Source organism: Pseudonaja textilis, chromosome 10 (genome assembly GCF_049901715.1).
Source record: "Pseudonaja textilis isolate UNSWEBS1 chromosome 10, rPseTex1.2, whole genome shotgun sequence".
NCBI lineage: Eukaryota > Metazoa > Chordata > Lepidosauria > Squamata > Elapidae > Pseudonaja > Pseudonaja textilis.
Window position 1 is genome coordinate 22,457,494 of NC_141999.1, and position 17,512 is coordinate 22,475,005.

The window sequence follows — 17,512 nt, forward strand, 5'->3', positions numbered from 1 at the left end:
AATCTGGGTCCTCATTTGACCCACCTCAGAAGGATGGAAGGCTGAGTCCAACTTGAGCCGGTGAGGTGAGGATCGAACTGTTGGCAGTCAGTAGTTAGCCTGCAATGCTGCATTCTCAACACTGTGTCATCACGGCTCATATTGATATGCCCGGCCATCAGACCCATAGATTAGGTTTGCCAATCCCTGGTCTGCAGGCAGCAGGCTGTTGTGGTTAGCCGGCTCCAGGTGTGGACGGTGGAGGAGAGCGAGGACTCAGAGGAGGGGCCAGGAGCATTAGGGAGTGGACTGCTGCCTTCGGAGATTGTGGGGGCTGGCAGCAGCGATGAGGAGGTTCCCGAGGAGCCTGTGCCAAGGGCGTGTGTGCGCAGGATTGCTCGCAGGAAAGAACAGTTACAGCAGTACGGGTGACTCGGGAGTAAGGCTGCAAAGTAACGGTCCCTCCCTCAAGAAGATAAAAGCCAGCTGTGAAACAAACCTTCTTTGCAGAAGGCAAAGACGTTTTGAAACTCAGCCTCATGGACATTACATTTGAAGACTCTTGTAAACTATTTCTTATCTGTGGGGTTTGGGCAGCCTTGAAAAACAACTTGGCAAGGCTCTTTCTTGTCAGAGCTAATTAGTTGGAAGCAGCCTTTTATCTGTGAAGAAACAGAATTCGTAGATGAAACCCTAAAAGGTGGGGGCTGCTGCCTTTGTCTGGTGTTGACTCTCTTGGAACCAGGTTGGGTCAGAACACACGCAAAACCATGTCCCCTCCGGTATGCGGAAAAACCTTTCTCCCCACAACTGGTCCCTGGTGCCGAGGCATTTGGGGGTCACTGCCATAAATATCATGGCTGTGAATGACGGAGTCTCTAACTGGGGGAAAAAACTGCACAGTTTGCAGTAGTTGGGGGATTTAAAATGAGGGTAAAAGACCTGGAAAAACTCTTAGAAAAGTCGCATGCTGTTGCATCATTCCAAGCCCCACAACCATTCGCTTAGCGACCACTCAAAGTGGCCACGGCGCTGAAAAGAAAGACTTCTGACCAGTTTTCACACTTATGGCGATTGCAGCAACCCCATAGCCACATCATCAAGATTTGACTGCTTGGCAACTGGCATGTATTTATGACGGTTGCAGTGTCCTGGGATCATGCAATCACGATGTGTCGCCTTCCAACAAGCGAAGTCAACGGGGGAAGCCAGATTCGCCGAACAACCAAATGATTCATTTAACAACTGGCCTGATTCGCTTAACAATGGTGACAAAAGAAAAATGTCGTAAACTGTCAACGTTTAGCAATCAAAATCTGGGGCTTCTTCGCCCCTTTTTGAACGTCAATGATTAAGTTGTACAACAATTATCGATCACAATGATTACCAATCAACAAGAGAACCAATCAGCTGCTCAGAATTTAAATATAGCTCCAAATGAACAACCCATCACACAAACTACGACTGACCACATTGGCACACAAGGACATTTAGAAACTAAAGAGGAACAGGACAAGAAGACCCTGCTGATGTGGTTACCTACTGTTTTCCCAAAAATATGACCTACCCTGAAAGTAAGTCCTAGCTTGAATTTTACACGTGAGCCCAATATAAGCCCTACCCCCCAAATAAGTCCTAATTAAGATCCCACTCACTCGAGCGCACAGGTAAAAATTAAGCTAGTGTGGGGATGGGGAGGTGGGTGGAGCTGCCCTACTTTGGACAGTTGTAGCCAGGTTTCACACACCCCGACACCTGCCTTGCCAGCCCATTTCTTCTGCAGCTGGCAAGGCTGGCAATGCCTTCCTGAAGGCCTCTGTAGCTGATAAGAAAGCTCTGGATCGATCCAGAGATCTGTTACCGGCTACAGAGGCCTTCAGGAAAGCCTCGCCGGCCTCAGAAGACGTTCCTGAAGGCCTCTGACAGCGAAAAGGAGGCTGTGGGTGATGCACGCAAGTGAAGTTAGTCAGTGGATAATATCCCCCGAAAATAAGATCTGGTGCCTTTTTTATTGGCAAATATATATATATATATATATGTATGTATGTATGCATGCATGCATGTATGTATGGTATTCAGCTTTGTTCGGGTATTTTCCCACGTCGTTATAGTTGTGCTTTTAAAGTTGTAGCAACGTTTCGGCAGAATCTCATCTGTCATCATCAGGCTTCTGTATTGTGCTCGTCTGTATTGTATTCGTCTGTGAGAACACAATACAGAAGCCTGATGATGGCAGATGAGATTCTGCCGAAACGTTGCTACAACTTTAAAAGCACAACTTTTAAAGTGGGAAAATACCCGAACAAAGCTGAACACCATACATGTAAGTACCCGCGAAAACTTAAGAAAACAAGTATATATAAGACCCTGTTTTTATATTTATATACATACATATATACATACATACATATATAAAAAAGACAGGGTCTTATTTCCAGGGAAACACGGTAACGAAACATTCAGAAACTAAATTGAAACAGGCTTGGAGAGCAAACCACTGCCAAAAACAATGATTTAGTGCCCATTAACAATGCACCTTTAATTAGAAAAACATTTGCACCCGTGATGCAGATTTAGCCTTGTGCAGAGGTCAGAAAGGATGCTCAGAGGGGGGACTGTGGTTTCTGCAACCCAGCCAGATACCCAAGACGTCTGGCTTTTTCTTCTCTCAACTGTCAAGTGTGACCCATTCGTTTTCCATTCGGATGACGTCGGCACCCTCGCACACCTGGAGCCCTTCTCTCTCTCTCTCCCACACACACAACAGGCCTCTCATTTGGAAGACGAAGCTTCTGTTTAGCCACCTGCACATAAAAAAAGCTGCCTTCCAGTCAACAACCTGTCACCGCAGTGGAAACACAACGACTGCTTTTAAAGGGGCTGCTTAGTTATGAAATAGAAAACCAGGTGAGGGAACCGGGGAGGGGGGGAACAAAACAGAATAAAAAAAAAGGAAGGTTCATTGCAGGTAAATCCAAATCAGCACCGCGGGTAATTCTTGTGGAAAAGAGGATGCAGATTTTCATCAGCAAACCTGTCCATCCGGTTACACTATTTGGTTGCATTTAGCAATTTTTTTTTTCTCCCCAAAACTTGATTTAACTTTGTAAATTTACAAGTGAAGAAGAGAGAGGAACACAAAAGAGAAGAGTTGGTGCAAAACCTGAACCGATTTTTTATTTTTTTTAGGACATCGGGAGTCACATGCCTGCCGGCAAAAGATAATGACTCATTCGCACCTGGCACTTGGCAAAATGGCCCCGGGATCTGTGACTTCCATTCTAGGGGAAAACAAGGCACTGCTTTCAAATGCAAATAAATGGAACCAATGCTTGAGCGAGAAGAGAGACGGCCACCTTTTCAGGCACGCCCAAGTTGGCAAATCAAGAAAAGGCTTGGAGACGTACCTTTGAGATCCAGGCAATCTATCCTAGGGGTTAAATCTTTGAATTCCTGCAACAGAATAGCGGCAAATTATTATCTATAGCAAGAAAACACACCAAGGATCGGAGTTGGAGAGAAGGAAGGGGGTGTCTTCTAATTTTGGATAGCAGGATGGGCAGCATATAAATGTCATTAAAAGATAATAATAAAGTAAATAATAAAAATGCCAGATCCGACTCAGACTCTCTTTGAAAGCCAAGTCAGTTTGTTTCGGTTTTAGGATTACAACACAGAACTAATTATTGTCTTCCCGGCCATGGTTCTCAAGGTGGAGTCAAAATCCAAAGGGAAACTATGGCATTTAAAGAGAATAACACTTAAAATTAAGGAGAAGGAAGAATCTGAATATTTCTTTAATGTGGAATTTGTTTGATCAACGGGCTAATTAACAGAAACAGAAGTTAGAAATTTAAAAGCGTAAGAGAATGATTGATTACATAAGGAAGGTTTACTAAAATGGATAAGTAAATATGATTATTATGTGACCATTATTGTTGTAATTATTATGATTACTATTTCTCAAAATTAACTTTACCCAGATGACGCACTGTTTATGTAGACACTGAATTTTATGTTTAATAAAAAGAGAGAAAGAGACAGAGAGAGAATTTTGCAAATTCCTTTGGGATGGAAGGGGTTTCCTTTCTCCTTTCCCTTGGTGCAAGGATCTTCAAACTTGGCAAGTTTAAGACTTGTGGATTTCAACTCCCAGAATTCCTGAGCTAACATGACTGGAGAAGGAATTCTGGGAGTTGAAGTCCACAAGTCTTAAAGCTGCCATGTTTGAAAACCCCTGCCTTGGTGGATGATAGATGCTATGAGAAACCGAGAACAGCTGTAGCCTCTCCAGGAAGGACTGGGAAAAAGACCTTGCTCTAAAAGTCTGGTCAGGCTGTCCAGGTAGTCCTTGACGTACCATTTAGTGACCTTTCAAAGTTACAAGGGCACTGCAGCATCCTCCATGGCCATGTGGCCAAAATTAGCAACTGACTCACAGTTATGACGTTAGCAGTGTGCCCGGGGGTCCTGTGAGCGCTTTTTGGGTGACCTTCTGACAAGCCAAATCAACGGGAAAACCAGATTCACTTAAACAACCGTTGCTAACTTAATAGCTGCGGCGATCTGCTTAACAACCGTCTCGCTTAGCAATGGCAATTTTGAGCTCGATTGTGGTTTTAAGTCAAGGACCACCTGCATGAACGGCACCTAGGTAGGCAGCCTCAATGTAAAATGGTTTGCTGTGTCTGCCAAAAAATAAACCCCAAGAATAGACAAACACCTCCACTTCCTCCTCCTCCTCCTCCGACAGCCAGATTTAATCAATCATGGCAGAGATACCTTTAAGAACAAGCACGTACCTGGATCTGCTTCAGTAGTTTGGGTATCTGTTTGCAATTTAACTTTTGACAGGCTTGCTTGTAGGCGGTGAGAACCTCTTCCACAGTCACATTCTGAGCTAGAAAGAAAGTGAGAAAGAGAGGGATGGAGGAACGATAACGAAAAGTCCAATTGCTTAGCCATGAGTGCCAGAGCTTCAGGATCTCAAAGGCTCTGAAGTGGGGCACAATCTGGAGATAAGAAGCCAAAGGCTGCTGGGAGGAACAGAGATTTTTTGGGAGGGAAGTAGCAGATCCTGGCTTGTATCATTTATTTACTACACTTTTATCCAGCAAGTCAAGGGAGTGAACATACATAAATTCCTTCCTATTTAACTCACAATTAACCACTCTGTGAAGTGGGTTGGGCTGAGAAAAAGTGATTGGCCGAACATCACCCAGTCGGCTTTCATGCCTAAGGCGGGACTAGAACTCACCGTCTCCTGGGGATTGGCCTACTATGTTGGCTTTCATGCCTAAGGCAGGACTAGAACTCACCATCTCCTGGTGATTGGCCTACTATGTTGGCTTTCATGCCTAAGGTGGACTAGAGTTCACCGTCTCCTGGTGATTGGCCCAAAGTCACCCAGCCGGCTTTCATGTCTAAGGCGGGACTAGAACTCACCGTCTCCTGGGGATTGGCCTACTATGTTGGCTTTCATGCCTAAGTGGACTAGAACTCACCGTCTCCTGGTGATTGGCCTACTATGTTGGCTTTCATGCCTAAGTGGACTAGAGTTCACCGTCTCCTGGGGATTGGCCTACTATGTTGGCTTTCATGCCAACAAGGTGGACTAGAACTCACTGTCTCCTAGTAATTGCCCAAAGTCACCCAGCTGGCTTTCATGTCTAAGGCGGGACTAGAACTCATTGTCTCCTGGTGATTGGCCCAAAGTTATTCAGTCGCCTTTCATGACTAAGGTGGGACTAGAACTCACCGTCTCCTAGTGATTGACCTACTATGTTGGCTTTCATGCCTAAGGTGGACTAGAACTCACCGTCTCCTAGTGATTGCCCAAAGTCACCCAGGCGGCTTTCATGTCTAAGGTGGTACTAGAACTCATTGTCTCCTGGTGATCGGCGCAAACTTGTCTTGTGGTGAATATGGCGCTAACAATGCCTTCAAGACAATCCTTCACCCTCCCCACCCCACCTCACCCTTCTTCCTCTGTCTCTCTCTCTCTCTTCCACCCTCCCTCCCTCTCTTTATCTCTAGTGTCTTCCGTTTCCCCCCCAAGAGGAAGCCCTTTTGGGGCTATTCCTTATTAAGGAGAGAGAGAGAGAGCGCCTGGCATCCCTTCAAAAGTCCCCTCCAGCCGGTTTTCTGCAAGATCATGCAGCGCTGTGGTTTGTGATTAACCGGGAAGGCTGGCACCAGCATGTAAACCGATAAGAGCCATTAAGTGCAAATATTTACCCAAAGAAAATAGACAAGCCAACCTGAACAGCTCCAGAAACGGCTGAAGAGACCGCCCTGACTCATAAAATTATGGGGTCAGGCCTGGGTAGGTAGGGATCTAATTACAAGGTTAGAATCTAACCTTGATTACTGAAGCAGAGAGAGAGATCTCCATCGCCCCCATGCTTGCTCGGTTCATAAAAAAAAAGGGTAACTCCACCATTAACACTGTCACTGGCCAGGCAAGAAAAGTCCAAAGATGACGCTGCTGCAAATTTTGAGTTTAATGCTATTTATTTGCAAACCAAGCATTCGAGTACCAGAGGAGAGAAAACTCTTCTGCAAAGTTTTTTTTTTTTTAAATCAGAATCCTGTGTTTGGGGGAAAGTATCTGCAAACGGCTAGCTTTGCAGTTCGTAATTTCCTTCAATGAATTGGAAGCGTCTCCTAAAGTCGATTCCCCAAGCCATTTAATCAGATGCCTCCAAACTTGGCCACTTTAAGACTGGTGGACTTCAACTCCCAGAATTCCCTAGCTCGCGTTCCTAGCTGGCTGAGGAATACTGGGAGTTGAAGTCCACAGGTTGAAAAACACTGGCCTATTGTGATCTGGTTGAAGGTGGGTTACATCTTTATTTCCTTTTTTCTTTTCTTTTCTTTTCTTTGCTGGCTGAGGAACTCTGGGAGTTGAAGTCCACAAGTCTTAAAGTTGCCAAGTTTGGGGACCCCTACACTAAAGGTTGGAAAGGATTACCAGCAAGACACCAGAGTTAAGAAGTGACCTATCTACGTGGCCGGAGGGCCAGCTGCCTTCTAGAACAGAGCTCTCCAAGCATGGCCACTTTAAGACTTGTGGACTTCAACTCATTTTATGTATTTATAAAATATGTTATACTAAATTTATGTGATTCTTTTTATTAGTTTTATTCTTTTAAATGAGGTTTTATATTCTGTAAGCCGTCTTGAGTCGCCATAGGGGAACAGGTGCCAATATAAATTCAATAAATATAATAGTAACGACAACTCCCAGAATCCCCCAGCCTGCATGGTTTTTCTCAACCTGGGCCACGTTAAGATGTGTGGACTTCAGCTCCCAGAATTCCCCAGCAAGCATGGCTGGCTGAGGAATTCTGGAAGTCGAAGTCCACAAGTCTTAAAAGTTGTCAAGGTTGGAGACCCCTGTTCTAGAAGAAAGAAATTGTGTTTCAGAAAATGCAGTGGCCTATCTCACAGCTGGCCCTTCCTCCAAGGGACAGCCCCAGAATGTTACTTCAAGCTACAGAAGACCTTCTCCTGCAAAAAAAATAAAAATAAAAATGCCCCCAAAATTTGTTTGCAGCATACTGCTGAATTTGTTAGCAGAAGCTAATGGCGCTTTCCAAATTAACAATGCAGGAAGAGCAAATCGGTGCAGATTCACACACCGAACAGACTTTCCCAGTTCATTTAGAGCCACTATACAACAGTTGCAGTGGTGTCTGTGTGGGGGTGGGGGTGTCACAGCATTTGTGACCTCTCCAGCCGGCTTCCAACAAGTAAAAGTGAATGAGGGGAAAAGCTGGATTTGCTTAATGACCACGTGATTTATTTAACTGCAGTGATTTCCTTAACAACCGTGGCCAAAAAAAAAAAAAAAAGGTTGCAAAATCGGGCACGCCTCACTTAACCACCATCTTGGTTAGCAACAGATCTCTATTGTCGTAAACTGAGGACTTACCAGTCTTTTCGGCTCTCCCTGTGGCTCAGTATTTTTAGGTTCCTGAGAGTTACACACTAAAACAAGGTTTTAATCACCCTCACTAAAGTTCTGAAAATACTGCAATCTTTAAACATATCTTTATTACAACTTTACTGACCAGAAACGCACTCACAATTAAACAAAGAACACAGCATGCTTTTAAAAACCAGTAGCTTAAAGTTATGCAAATAGTAACAATAATGCACAGATGTTCATCTGTCTAAAACTTTCTTGGCGGAAAAAAAATTCTCCTGTTTACACATACCAACTTTGCCCAAGGAATTCCCTTTCAATGTACCAGGAAGTGTTTTTCTTTTTTTATAGTTATGTACTTGGATTTACAGACATATAATTTAACCTTTCTCCTAGACAGACAGACAGAGAGACAGAGAGAGAGAGAGAGAAAGAAAGAGAGAGAGAGAGAGAGAGGGTGCGTCTGTGTGAGAGTAGATGGTTGTCCTTGCAGTCCATGCAAAACCACCTGTTCCAACCCCAGTTGTGGGAATCCAGACACAGTAGTTGGGTAAATCGTGGCTTATGATCGCGCCTTGCTTCAAACAAGCCATAATGATTTGTAAATCATGGTTTCTTACAAAAGTAGACAAAAGCTGTCAAATCTGGATGACACGCCTGGTTTTGCAGGGCACGTAAAGGATGGTCTGTAGAAGTGATGGGACCAAGGATAATTTGGGGAGCCTTTGGAAGACCCCCAAGCACTTATACTGACGCTTCGAGTGGCCAGAATACCCCTGCAAAATGAAAACAAGGCCAACATTTTAAACAGCAGGATATTCTGCAGGGTCCCCGATGGCTGAAGAACACATGATGGTCTGTATCCTTCCCACTGCAATTCTTAGCATGTGGTTGTCACATGCCGAAAATGCAGGCGCGCACACGCACGCATGCGCACACATGCCTACACCCATAGCGCAATGCATGTGACCTCTCACCCTCCTGCGCATGTGTGCACCCCGCCATGTGTGTCTCCCCCTGTGCATGCGTAGCTGGCTGGCAGGGGCTGCGCACGCATGTGCCTTGGATCAGTTCTGGGTGACGGCTCGAGTGACGGCAGAAATGGCTCTGCGGACCACTTCTGGCATGCGTGCCATCACGGTGTGCTGACCCAGAGTGGGATACAAAATTAACAGAGTCATAAAAAACAGGTGAAATCCCTTTTATTCCTTCACTTTGCTTCCAAGCTCTAAATATCCTTAACCGGAGAGAAAAAAAACTCCCACACAAGCAGTTACAAGAAGGAGAAGATGCTGTTTAAATTATAAAGAGTAAAAAACAACACAAACCAGGCAAGATAAGGGCTGGAGGACGTCCACAGATAATACACACTGGGAAGGACGCCAAACTCAGAGAGGAACGACAGACTAGAGATATTTCCATGCTTTGTTTCCAGCATTGGCTCCATACGCATGTCCGTCCTTTTAACCAGTTGTCACAGCTGCAGCCCATGAAGAGGATCAAGGCCCTCTCCTCCCCCATAGACCACGTCTCTCCTTTAATCTTTCCTCCCTGCGTGCCCTAGGATGGAGAGGGGATGGGCCTGGGTCCTCCTCTGACTGCCCAGCCGGCCTCTGCCCTTCCCCAGCCTCCTCCACAACCTCCGGAGCCCCACTTCCATTCCCTGTCGGCTGTTCCTCCTCTCCCTCAGAGTCAGTCTCCACCAGGGGCATGACAACGGGATTATGATATGGGTCCAGAAAATCAGACAATAATTACTATAAATATATACATATAAGCAGTCCTCAAGTTACAACAGCTCATTTAGTAATCGTTCAAAATCACAAAGGCAGTTAAAAAAAAACTGGACTTATTATCATTTTCCACACTTATGGCCACTGCAGCATCCCCGTGGTCACGTGATCAAAATTTGACCGCTTGGCAACTAATTCATATTTATGATGGTCGCAGTGTCCGGGGTGGGGTGTGTGTCACATGATCCCCTTTTGGGACCTCCTGAAAGCAAGTCAAAGGCCAAGCCGGACTCACTTCATCACCGTGCTGCTAACTTTAGCAACTGCGAGGGATTCACTTAACAACTGCGGCAAGAAAGGTCGCAAAAAGGGACAAACATTCACGTAGCAAGTGGCCTCGGCTAGCAAGAGAAACGTTGGCCATAAGTCTGTGTGTGTATGTGTGTGTGTGTGTGTGTGTGTGTGTGTTCGTGTATATATATCAGGTTATTTTTATACATCAGGTTACTTTATTTTTATTTCCAATGTACCTTTGCAGCACTGAACCGTTTCGAAAATCTTTTCAGCCTGGGGAAAACTTCATAACTGTGTTTATTCACTGGGAAAAGGTACCATATATTGGATGGGTCTTAATTCGTACTCCCTGTTGTTCCAGTCGCGGATGAGAAGCTGGGCAGGGCCCCAAAAAGGCAGGTTCCTTTCGTGCAAGCTACTTGTGCCTGGCACGCAGCCCAGATCAGGTTAGCCACACAAAGCCTGTAGTCGGTCAGGTTCAGGTGTACAGAAAAACAGGACGGAGCTCTTTTTCCTCCTCCCACACGCAGGAGGATTTCAAACCTTGCCGTATTTCCTTCTTGTTTTTTTTTTTTATGTCCGAAGGTAACGAATGCGCAAGGCTTCCCAGGAAAAGGCTGTGGGGCCTTGAGAGAAGGGATGCAGAGGAGGAGAATAATAATAAAATGGGACAGGTGTGTGTGTGTGAGGTTAAATCGATAAAAGTTTATTATGTATGGGAGGGTGCCAGACAAGGCGAAAAGGTGTGTCGTGTCTTGGGGGAAAATAAACAAAACCAGGACCAAGAAAAACTGCCCCGGAGGCTTCCTGGTTAAAAAGAGAACGTGGAAAAGAAAAAAAAAAACTACAAAAATCTGCAATTTCAATATGCAGGAGGTCCTCGACTTATGACAATTGAGCCCAGAATTTATGTTGTTGAGAGAGACATTCGTTAAGTGAATTTTGCCCCACTTTAGGACCTTCCTTGCCACCGCTGTTAAGTGAATCGCTGCGGTTTAGTTCATCACTCGGCTGTTAAGCGAATCGAGCTGCCCCATTGAATTGGCTTGTCAGAAGGTCGCAAAAGGGGATCACATGACACACACACACACATACCCCGGATGCTGCAACCATCGTAAGTATGAACCAGCGTACTTTGAATTTTGATCACGTAACCATGGGGATGCCGTAATGGTCGTAAGCGTGAAAAACCGTAGTAAGTCACTTTTCTCCAGCGTCGCTAACTTTTGAATGGTCACTAAATGAGGTGTTGTAAGACGAGGACTACCTGTACCATTGGTCTCAACCGGCTACGAGAAAAATGCTCCCATTAGATCTTAAATTCACTTAACAAATTTTCTACGCAGGTGTTCTGACTTAGGCTTCCCAAGATCATGAAGCCGACTCCTCGTCCTGTTAAAAACTGCTTTTATTTAGGTTATAAAGGGAATTCCTCTCCAGCAAAGTCCCGGCAAACAGTCTTTCATGAGATTTCACAACTACAGATCTTTATCAGGCTTGGAGAGTTGCCAGGCTGATGGCTTCCAAACGCCAGGCTGTGGCAGCCATTACTTGGCAAGAAGTCGGGAACAAATCTTCAGACTAATTAAACAAACTAATTGCCTCCTGCAAACCCCACTCCCCTTTTGCTCCCCTTTATTCCCTATGGGAGGGGGCCATTCACTGTCTACCTGTGCCTTTACTCCCGAGTCAACCCTTCTTCCTTAGCTGTGTGCATGCGCACACAGGGAACAGGCTCCAGCTGTTCTTCTTCCTCACTGATCTCCGACTCCAAAGGCGGCTGATAACTGTCAGACGGCCCTGGCCCCTTCTCTGCCTCCGACGCAGAGCCCTCGTCAGAGCCTTCCCCAGACTCCAGGACTGGCCCAGGCTCCTCGCCAACCTCCTCCCTGTCTGAGTCTGCCGCCAGCTCTGCTGGCCACTGGCGGGCCACAACAGCAGGCATGCAAAGAGAGACACCTGCTGAAAACCTCAAAAGTGTTGCTCAGCCAAGCCCACAGGCTCCATGGGCTCTCTTGAGTTGGACAAGTTGGGAGCTGCTGCTTACATAAGGCTTCCCAGGGAAAACATGAGCAGACATGACTCAGCTGCTGGGGTTTTTTTTTTGTTTTCTGTAAAGGCCCCGCTGGAAAAAGAACAAGCAACCCTTCAGCCCCAGCCAAGAGTGAAGCAAGCCACAACGTCATACGCAGACAGTGCACAATTACTCGGCGAAGCAGCCTTGAGATAATAACGGAGCGTGGAAGAGCAAAGCTGTGGCTTTGAAAATAACCCCTGCTCTTTCTTCTCCAGAAATGCTAACTGGTTGGCAACAGAACGGCAGGTGTGTGTGTGTGTGTGTGTGTGTGTGTGTGTTGGGTTTGTACCCAACTTTGGATTCCCCCGAAGTAAAGGGGCGAATTCCTGCTTGCCTGCTTTGTGAAACCTGCTGCAGCCTCCAGTTCCTGGGGATGAGCCAATATTGCCAGGAAGAAGGACAAAGACCAGGAGAATCTGCCTATGAACAACAGGCCCCGACCACACTTGGCCTGACTCTGCAGGTGAGAAGAGCGGCAGGGGATGAGCTTCTGTCCGCTCGGCCAACTCTCCCAGACCCTGCCTTGCTCCAAGAGAGAGGAGGAGGCTTCTAGGATCCTGCTAAAAATGCTCCACTTCTCTTCTGGGATGCTAACAGTCACCTTTCAACTCCCAGAATTCCCTAGCCCGCATTCCTAGCTGGCTGAGGAATTCTGGGAGTTGATGCCCACAAGTCCTAAAGCCGCAAGGTTGAGAAACTCTGATCTACTGTGATCTGGTTGAAGGTGGGCTAAATCTTTATTTCCTTTTTTCTTTTCTTTCTTTTTCTTTCTCTCCCTTTCCTTCCTTGCTTCCTTCCTTCTTTCTTTTCTGTCCCTTCTCTTTCTTTCTTTTTCTTTTTTTCCTTCTCTCTCTCAACCATATTACACTCCTAAACAGGAAATAATTAAAAAGAAAAAAAGCCCCTTTTGCCGACAACACCTGATTAGACACTTATTATCAGTCGAAAGTGGCTTCCACCTTCAGAGCCCATAAAATGCTCTTTGTAGCTCTACACAAAAATCCAATTTCACGGCTGTTCTCAAATGATGGACCTCCCAGCAGAGCCACAATCTCCAGTTTTTATTAAATCAATTCCTTGGCACTGAACCTGCGTGCTGGGGAAAAACAGATTATCGTAGCCATGGGGGGACCAGATCTAGGCTGGAACATCATAGCCCGTCCTCTGTGCCTAACCATTGTTGTCAAATGAGCCACCCACCTTCACCTATTGGAGTTAACTCCGCACATTGTGCTAAACCATCAACTACCGTTTGCAAGTCGCAACAATCCTGTATACCTGATTTCAAAGAAACGCAATTTGCACAACGTTCTCAGAGACTCTTCCCATTTTGCTAACAATCTTTGGGAACTGTTGCCTTCTGGCAGAAGATGCAGAACAATGAAAACTCGGACCACCCGAGTTTTCTGAACAGTTTTTATCCCAGAGCTATAATTGCACTTAACAATGAACTTAAGGACCACCACCAGTGAGCTGTTGGACAGTATTGCTTGGTCTGTTGTGTGGATGCTTGTGTGTTTTAGGAGGCAGGGAATTTTGACGGGTGGGGAGGTGTTTGGGGATTGTCAGGTGTGTGTGCATGTTGAGTCTGGTCTCTGGGTGTGGATAGGATAGGATAGGATAGGATAAGATAGAGATAGAGATAGAGATAGAGATAGAGATAGAGGGATAGGGATAGGGATAGGGATAGGGATAGGAATAGAATAGAATAGAATAGAATAGAATAGAATAGAATAGAATAGAATAGAATAGAATAGAATAGAATAGAATAGAATAGAATAGAATAGAATAGAATTCTTTTATTGGCCAAGTGTGATCGGACACACAAGGAATTTGTCTTACTGCAAATGCTCTCTGTATACATAAAAGAAAAGATACATTCATCATCCAAGAGTCAAGAATCATAAGCTACAACACTTAACTATGTGAATTTCATTGTATGTATACTGTGTATATACGTACAATGACAATAAAGAATTCAATTCAATCAATTAATGTGTTGTGTAAACCTGGCCACTGACTTTTCCCTTCGGACGGCAAAGTCAATAACCAGAAAGCCCCAAATCCATTTAAGTTGCTGCTGTTGAACCAGTGGTTTAAAAGCCGACGCCTGCTTTGTTAGAACGGCTAACATTAGGCGGAGGAGCAGAGCACGGGCGCTGTTTAGGCTTTGCAGCCGCAGTAGCTAAGTCCAGATTTAATACAGCAGCTGACATACGATCGTCGCGGGTACGCCCAATATCAATTTAGTCAAACGTGGCAGAAAAAAAAATAAACCACAACACTGATACAGGAGCTGAACCTTCAGAAGGGGGAACTGTTTTTGAGAGCAGCTCTTGACAGCCGTGGAGAAAAAGAAGCACCCAAACATTATAATCCTCTACTTAAAAACAGTTTATTTAGTGACCAAAGTTACAACGGCACTGAAAAAAGGGACTTAGGACTGGATTTTTTTCCCCCATCCTTAGGACCGCTGCCAGCATGAGTTACAGTCACATGGTTTACACTGAGGATGCTTAACAACTGACTCACATTTTGCAATGCCCTGGGGTGATGTGATATCCCCTTCTGGGACCCTTCTGACTAGCAAAAGTCAACGGGGAAGCCAGATTTCAACAGCGCCACAAATTTAACAACTGCAGGGATTCACTGGACGCAGCAGGGGAAGGCCGTAAAATGGAGCAAAATTCATTTAACCAACGTCTCCACTTAGCAATAGAAATGCGGGGCTCTTCTGGGGTCATACGTTGAGGTCCACCTATAACGGGAGCTCACCCTGTCGCACAAGCGCTCGGGTCTCGAACCCTGGAAAGCTGACAACGCGCCACGTTTTTAACCCCTCAGCCATCTCGCGTGCGCGCACACACACACCCTAACCCCCGTAACCGAAGCATACTGGGAGAGAAACCCTGTGCCGTGTCTGCCTGTTGCCCGTGCAGCCAGTCCGGGGCCCAGGCTGCCTGGCAGCCGAGTGGATGCCTCTGACTCATGAGTTTCTCGGACAGGCCAGCAAAAAGACCGAAGAAGGAAAAGATTTTGATTCCTCTTGTCATCCACCATTTGCCTCCGTGTGCCAGGAACATTCAGCATTCAGCCCCTCCCTCCACACTGAAACAACAAAGGGTGTGGCAGGGAGAGCGGGGTTTTATTTTATTTTCCCTCTCCCCTTATCATAGCAGGCAGCAAAAGCAATTTCATTTTATTCCCGGGCTACTTTGCAAAATGGTGGCAGCTCTACTTCAGTAAGGTGGTTTTCAAAAAACAACCCCAGCCTCTGGGTCCAGCTTTCCAGCTGGCATCTATCTGCTCCTTTTCTTTCATAATTCCTCAGGGGAAAGAGAGGCAGGATCAGAGATCCTGCTATCCCCCCGCACCCCAAGATCACAATAACGTTGTGAAGATAAACCTGCTGTTCCCCGTATAACGTATATAAAGCAGAGTTTTTCTCAACTTTGGCGACTTGAAGGGGGTGGACTTCAACTCCCAGAATTCCTGGCTGCGGAATTCTGGGAGTTGAAGTCCACCTGTCTTAAAGTCGCCGCGGTTGAGAAACACCGGGGTATAAATCGTCCTCAGCGCTTAGAGCTTTCGTGGAATGTAACCCGGGGTGAACGTGGGGTTCCCCCAATTGGATTGCCACTTTTAAGGAGCCGTGGACTTCAACTCCCAGAATTCCCCAGCCTTTACTTTACGGCTGGCTGGGGAAATGCTGAGAGCTGGACGTCAAACACCTCTTTCAAGTGGTCAAAGTCGAGAAGCGCTGATGTTCAAAGCATGCCAGGGCAATCCCGTTATCCTATTCTAGGTGAAGAAGCTCAAGGAGGCTTGTTGTGAATCTGTGGCAACCCACCGCACAGTGTGCGTTTTCGGAGCAACGCAGCTTGATTGCGAGGCCGAGGCTGTAAATGGGAAGAACCGACTCGCAAAAGGAATCGCAACCAGGCAGATGTACTTTCACAACTTACCCACATGGCTTAAAGCAGGGGTCACCAACCCTTGGGACCTCAGGGACCACCAAAACTCAGACCAGAAGCCCTGGGAAAAAACCCCAAAAAAGTCTGCAGGAAAATTCCTACCCTGTTTTTCCTACCCATTGATCATTCTTTATTTGGGATTACAGGATACCATCTCCAGCTCTGTTCTCTGGGGAGGGGAGAAAGAGACTTTTGGCTTCATGCAAGGAAAGCAGCAGAAGTCTTTCTTTCTCTCCCCCAAACTCCTCCAGAAAGGAGTCTTTGCTGGTGCAGCCTCTTGGAGCAAGGAAGCCTTGCAGGGTCCCAAAGACTCATTTCTGGCGGAGTTTGGGGGAGAGAAAGAAAGACTTCCGCTGCTTTCCTTGCGTGCAGCCAAAAGTAGAAGCGGAAAGAAGCAGAAAGCAGCCCGGTGGCCAGGTGTGGTGTGTGGGGCAAGTTCCCCCTCTCTGCGCTTTCCCTCCTCCCCCCACTACGCGTTGTTCTCACAATGCAAGTGACGCAAACCTTGTGTTCCGGGACAGCCTGGATTAATTGCTTTGGGGGTTGACATTTCTCTGCGGACCACCATTTTCTCGTGGACCACCAGTGGTCCCTGGCCTACTGGTTGGTGACCACTGACTTAAAGTCTGTCTTTGGTAAAGACAAAAAGGAAAAAAAAACCCGACAAGCAGTACCAGAGCTAAGGAAATTTGGGATTCCCACCCACCATGTGATTCATCCTAAAAAGGGTCCCACTCTAGGATTATTCTTCGAGTATGTCTCAAACCTCTTCCAGTTCCTTTTTAAAGTCTGGCTCTCCTTATTACCATCTGGGCACCAAACCAATTGTCTTCCACAGCAGGTTAACGCTAAACTTTTTAAAACAGTCATGGCCAGAGAATCCCAGTGTTATCTTCCGCCTCCAGGAGAGAAGGCGGTTTCAACACGTCCCTTACTTGGTTATTTTAGGCTTATCAACAGCCCTGGAGCTGGTCTCCTGTGTTAAATAAGAATCCCTTTGGGGGAGAACAGATAACCTTCTATAAATAGGAAGACAGACAGTGCTTTGTCCCTGCTTCCATTTTTCGGGGAGTGTTGTTGATTCGTTATGTAATTCATTTCACGGAGGAGGTTTACCTGTTTTGTGGGATCTGGGTTTTTGTTTTTCCAAAACACAGGCGTTCATTATTGTTATTATTTGCCCATCAGCCGTTTCTCAAATACGGAATACTGGAAGGCTGGTTGTCCTAAATGGAGAGAACTCAAGAGCTCAGTTCATTTGGTTTAAAATTGGCTTTAAATTTGGTTAGAGCCAGTTTGGTCTAGTGGTAAAAAAATCAGCCTAGAAAGCTAGGGGACTGAGAGTTCTAGTCCCACTTTAGGCATGAAAGCCCTCTGGGTGACTTTGGGCCAATCACCAGGAGACAGTGAGTTCTAGTCCCACCTTAGGCATGAAAGCTGGCTGGATGTCTTTGGGCCAATCACGAGGAGACAGTGAGTTCTAGTCCCACCTTTTCATAAAAATTGGCTGGATGTCTTTGGGCCA

The 17,512-nt window shown here is 46.0% G+C and overlaps 1 protein-coding gene across 1 annotated transcript in view; it reads right to left on the minus strand.

Moving 5' to 3' along the window:
* The window catches only part of PPP1R37 (protein phosphatase 1 regulatory subunit 37), a 39,305-nt gene that overhangs the window by 15,917 nt on the left and 5,876 nt on the right, over window positions 1-17,512 (minus strand). Inside the window, 2 exon segments of the mRNA XM_026715299.2 lie at window positions 3,387-3,432; window positions 4,782-4,879. Of these exon segments, the coding sequence (XP_026571084.2) occupies window positions 3,387-3,432; window positions 4,782-4,879 (144 nt within the window).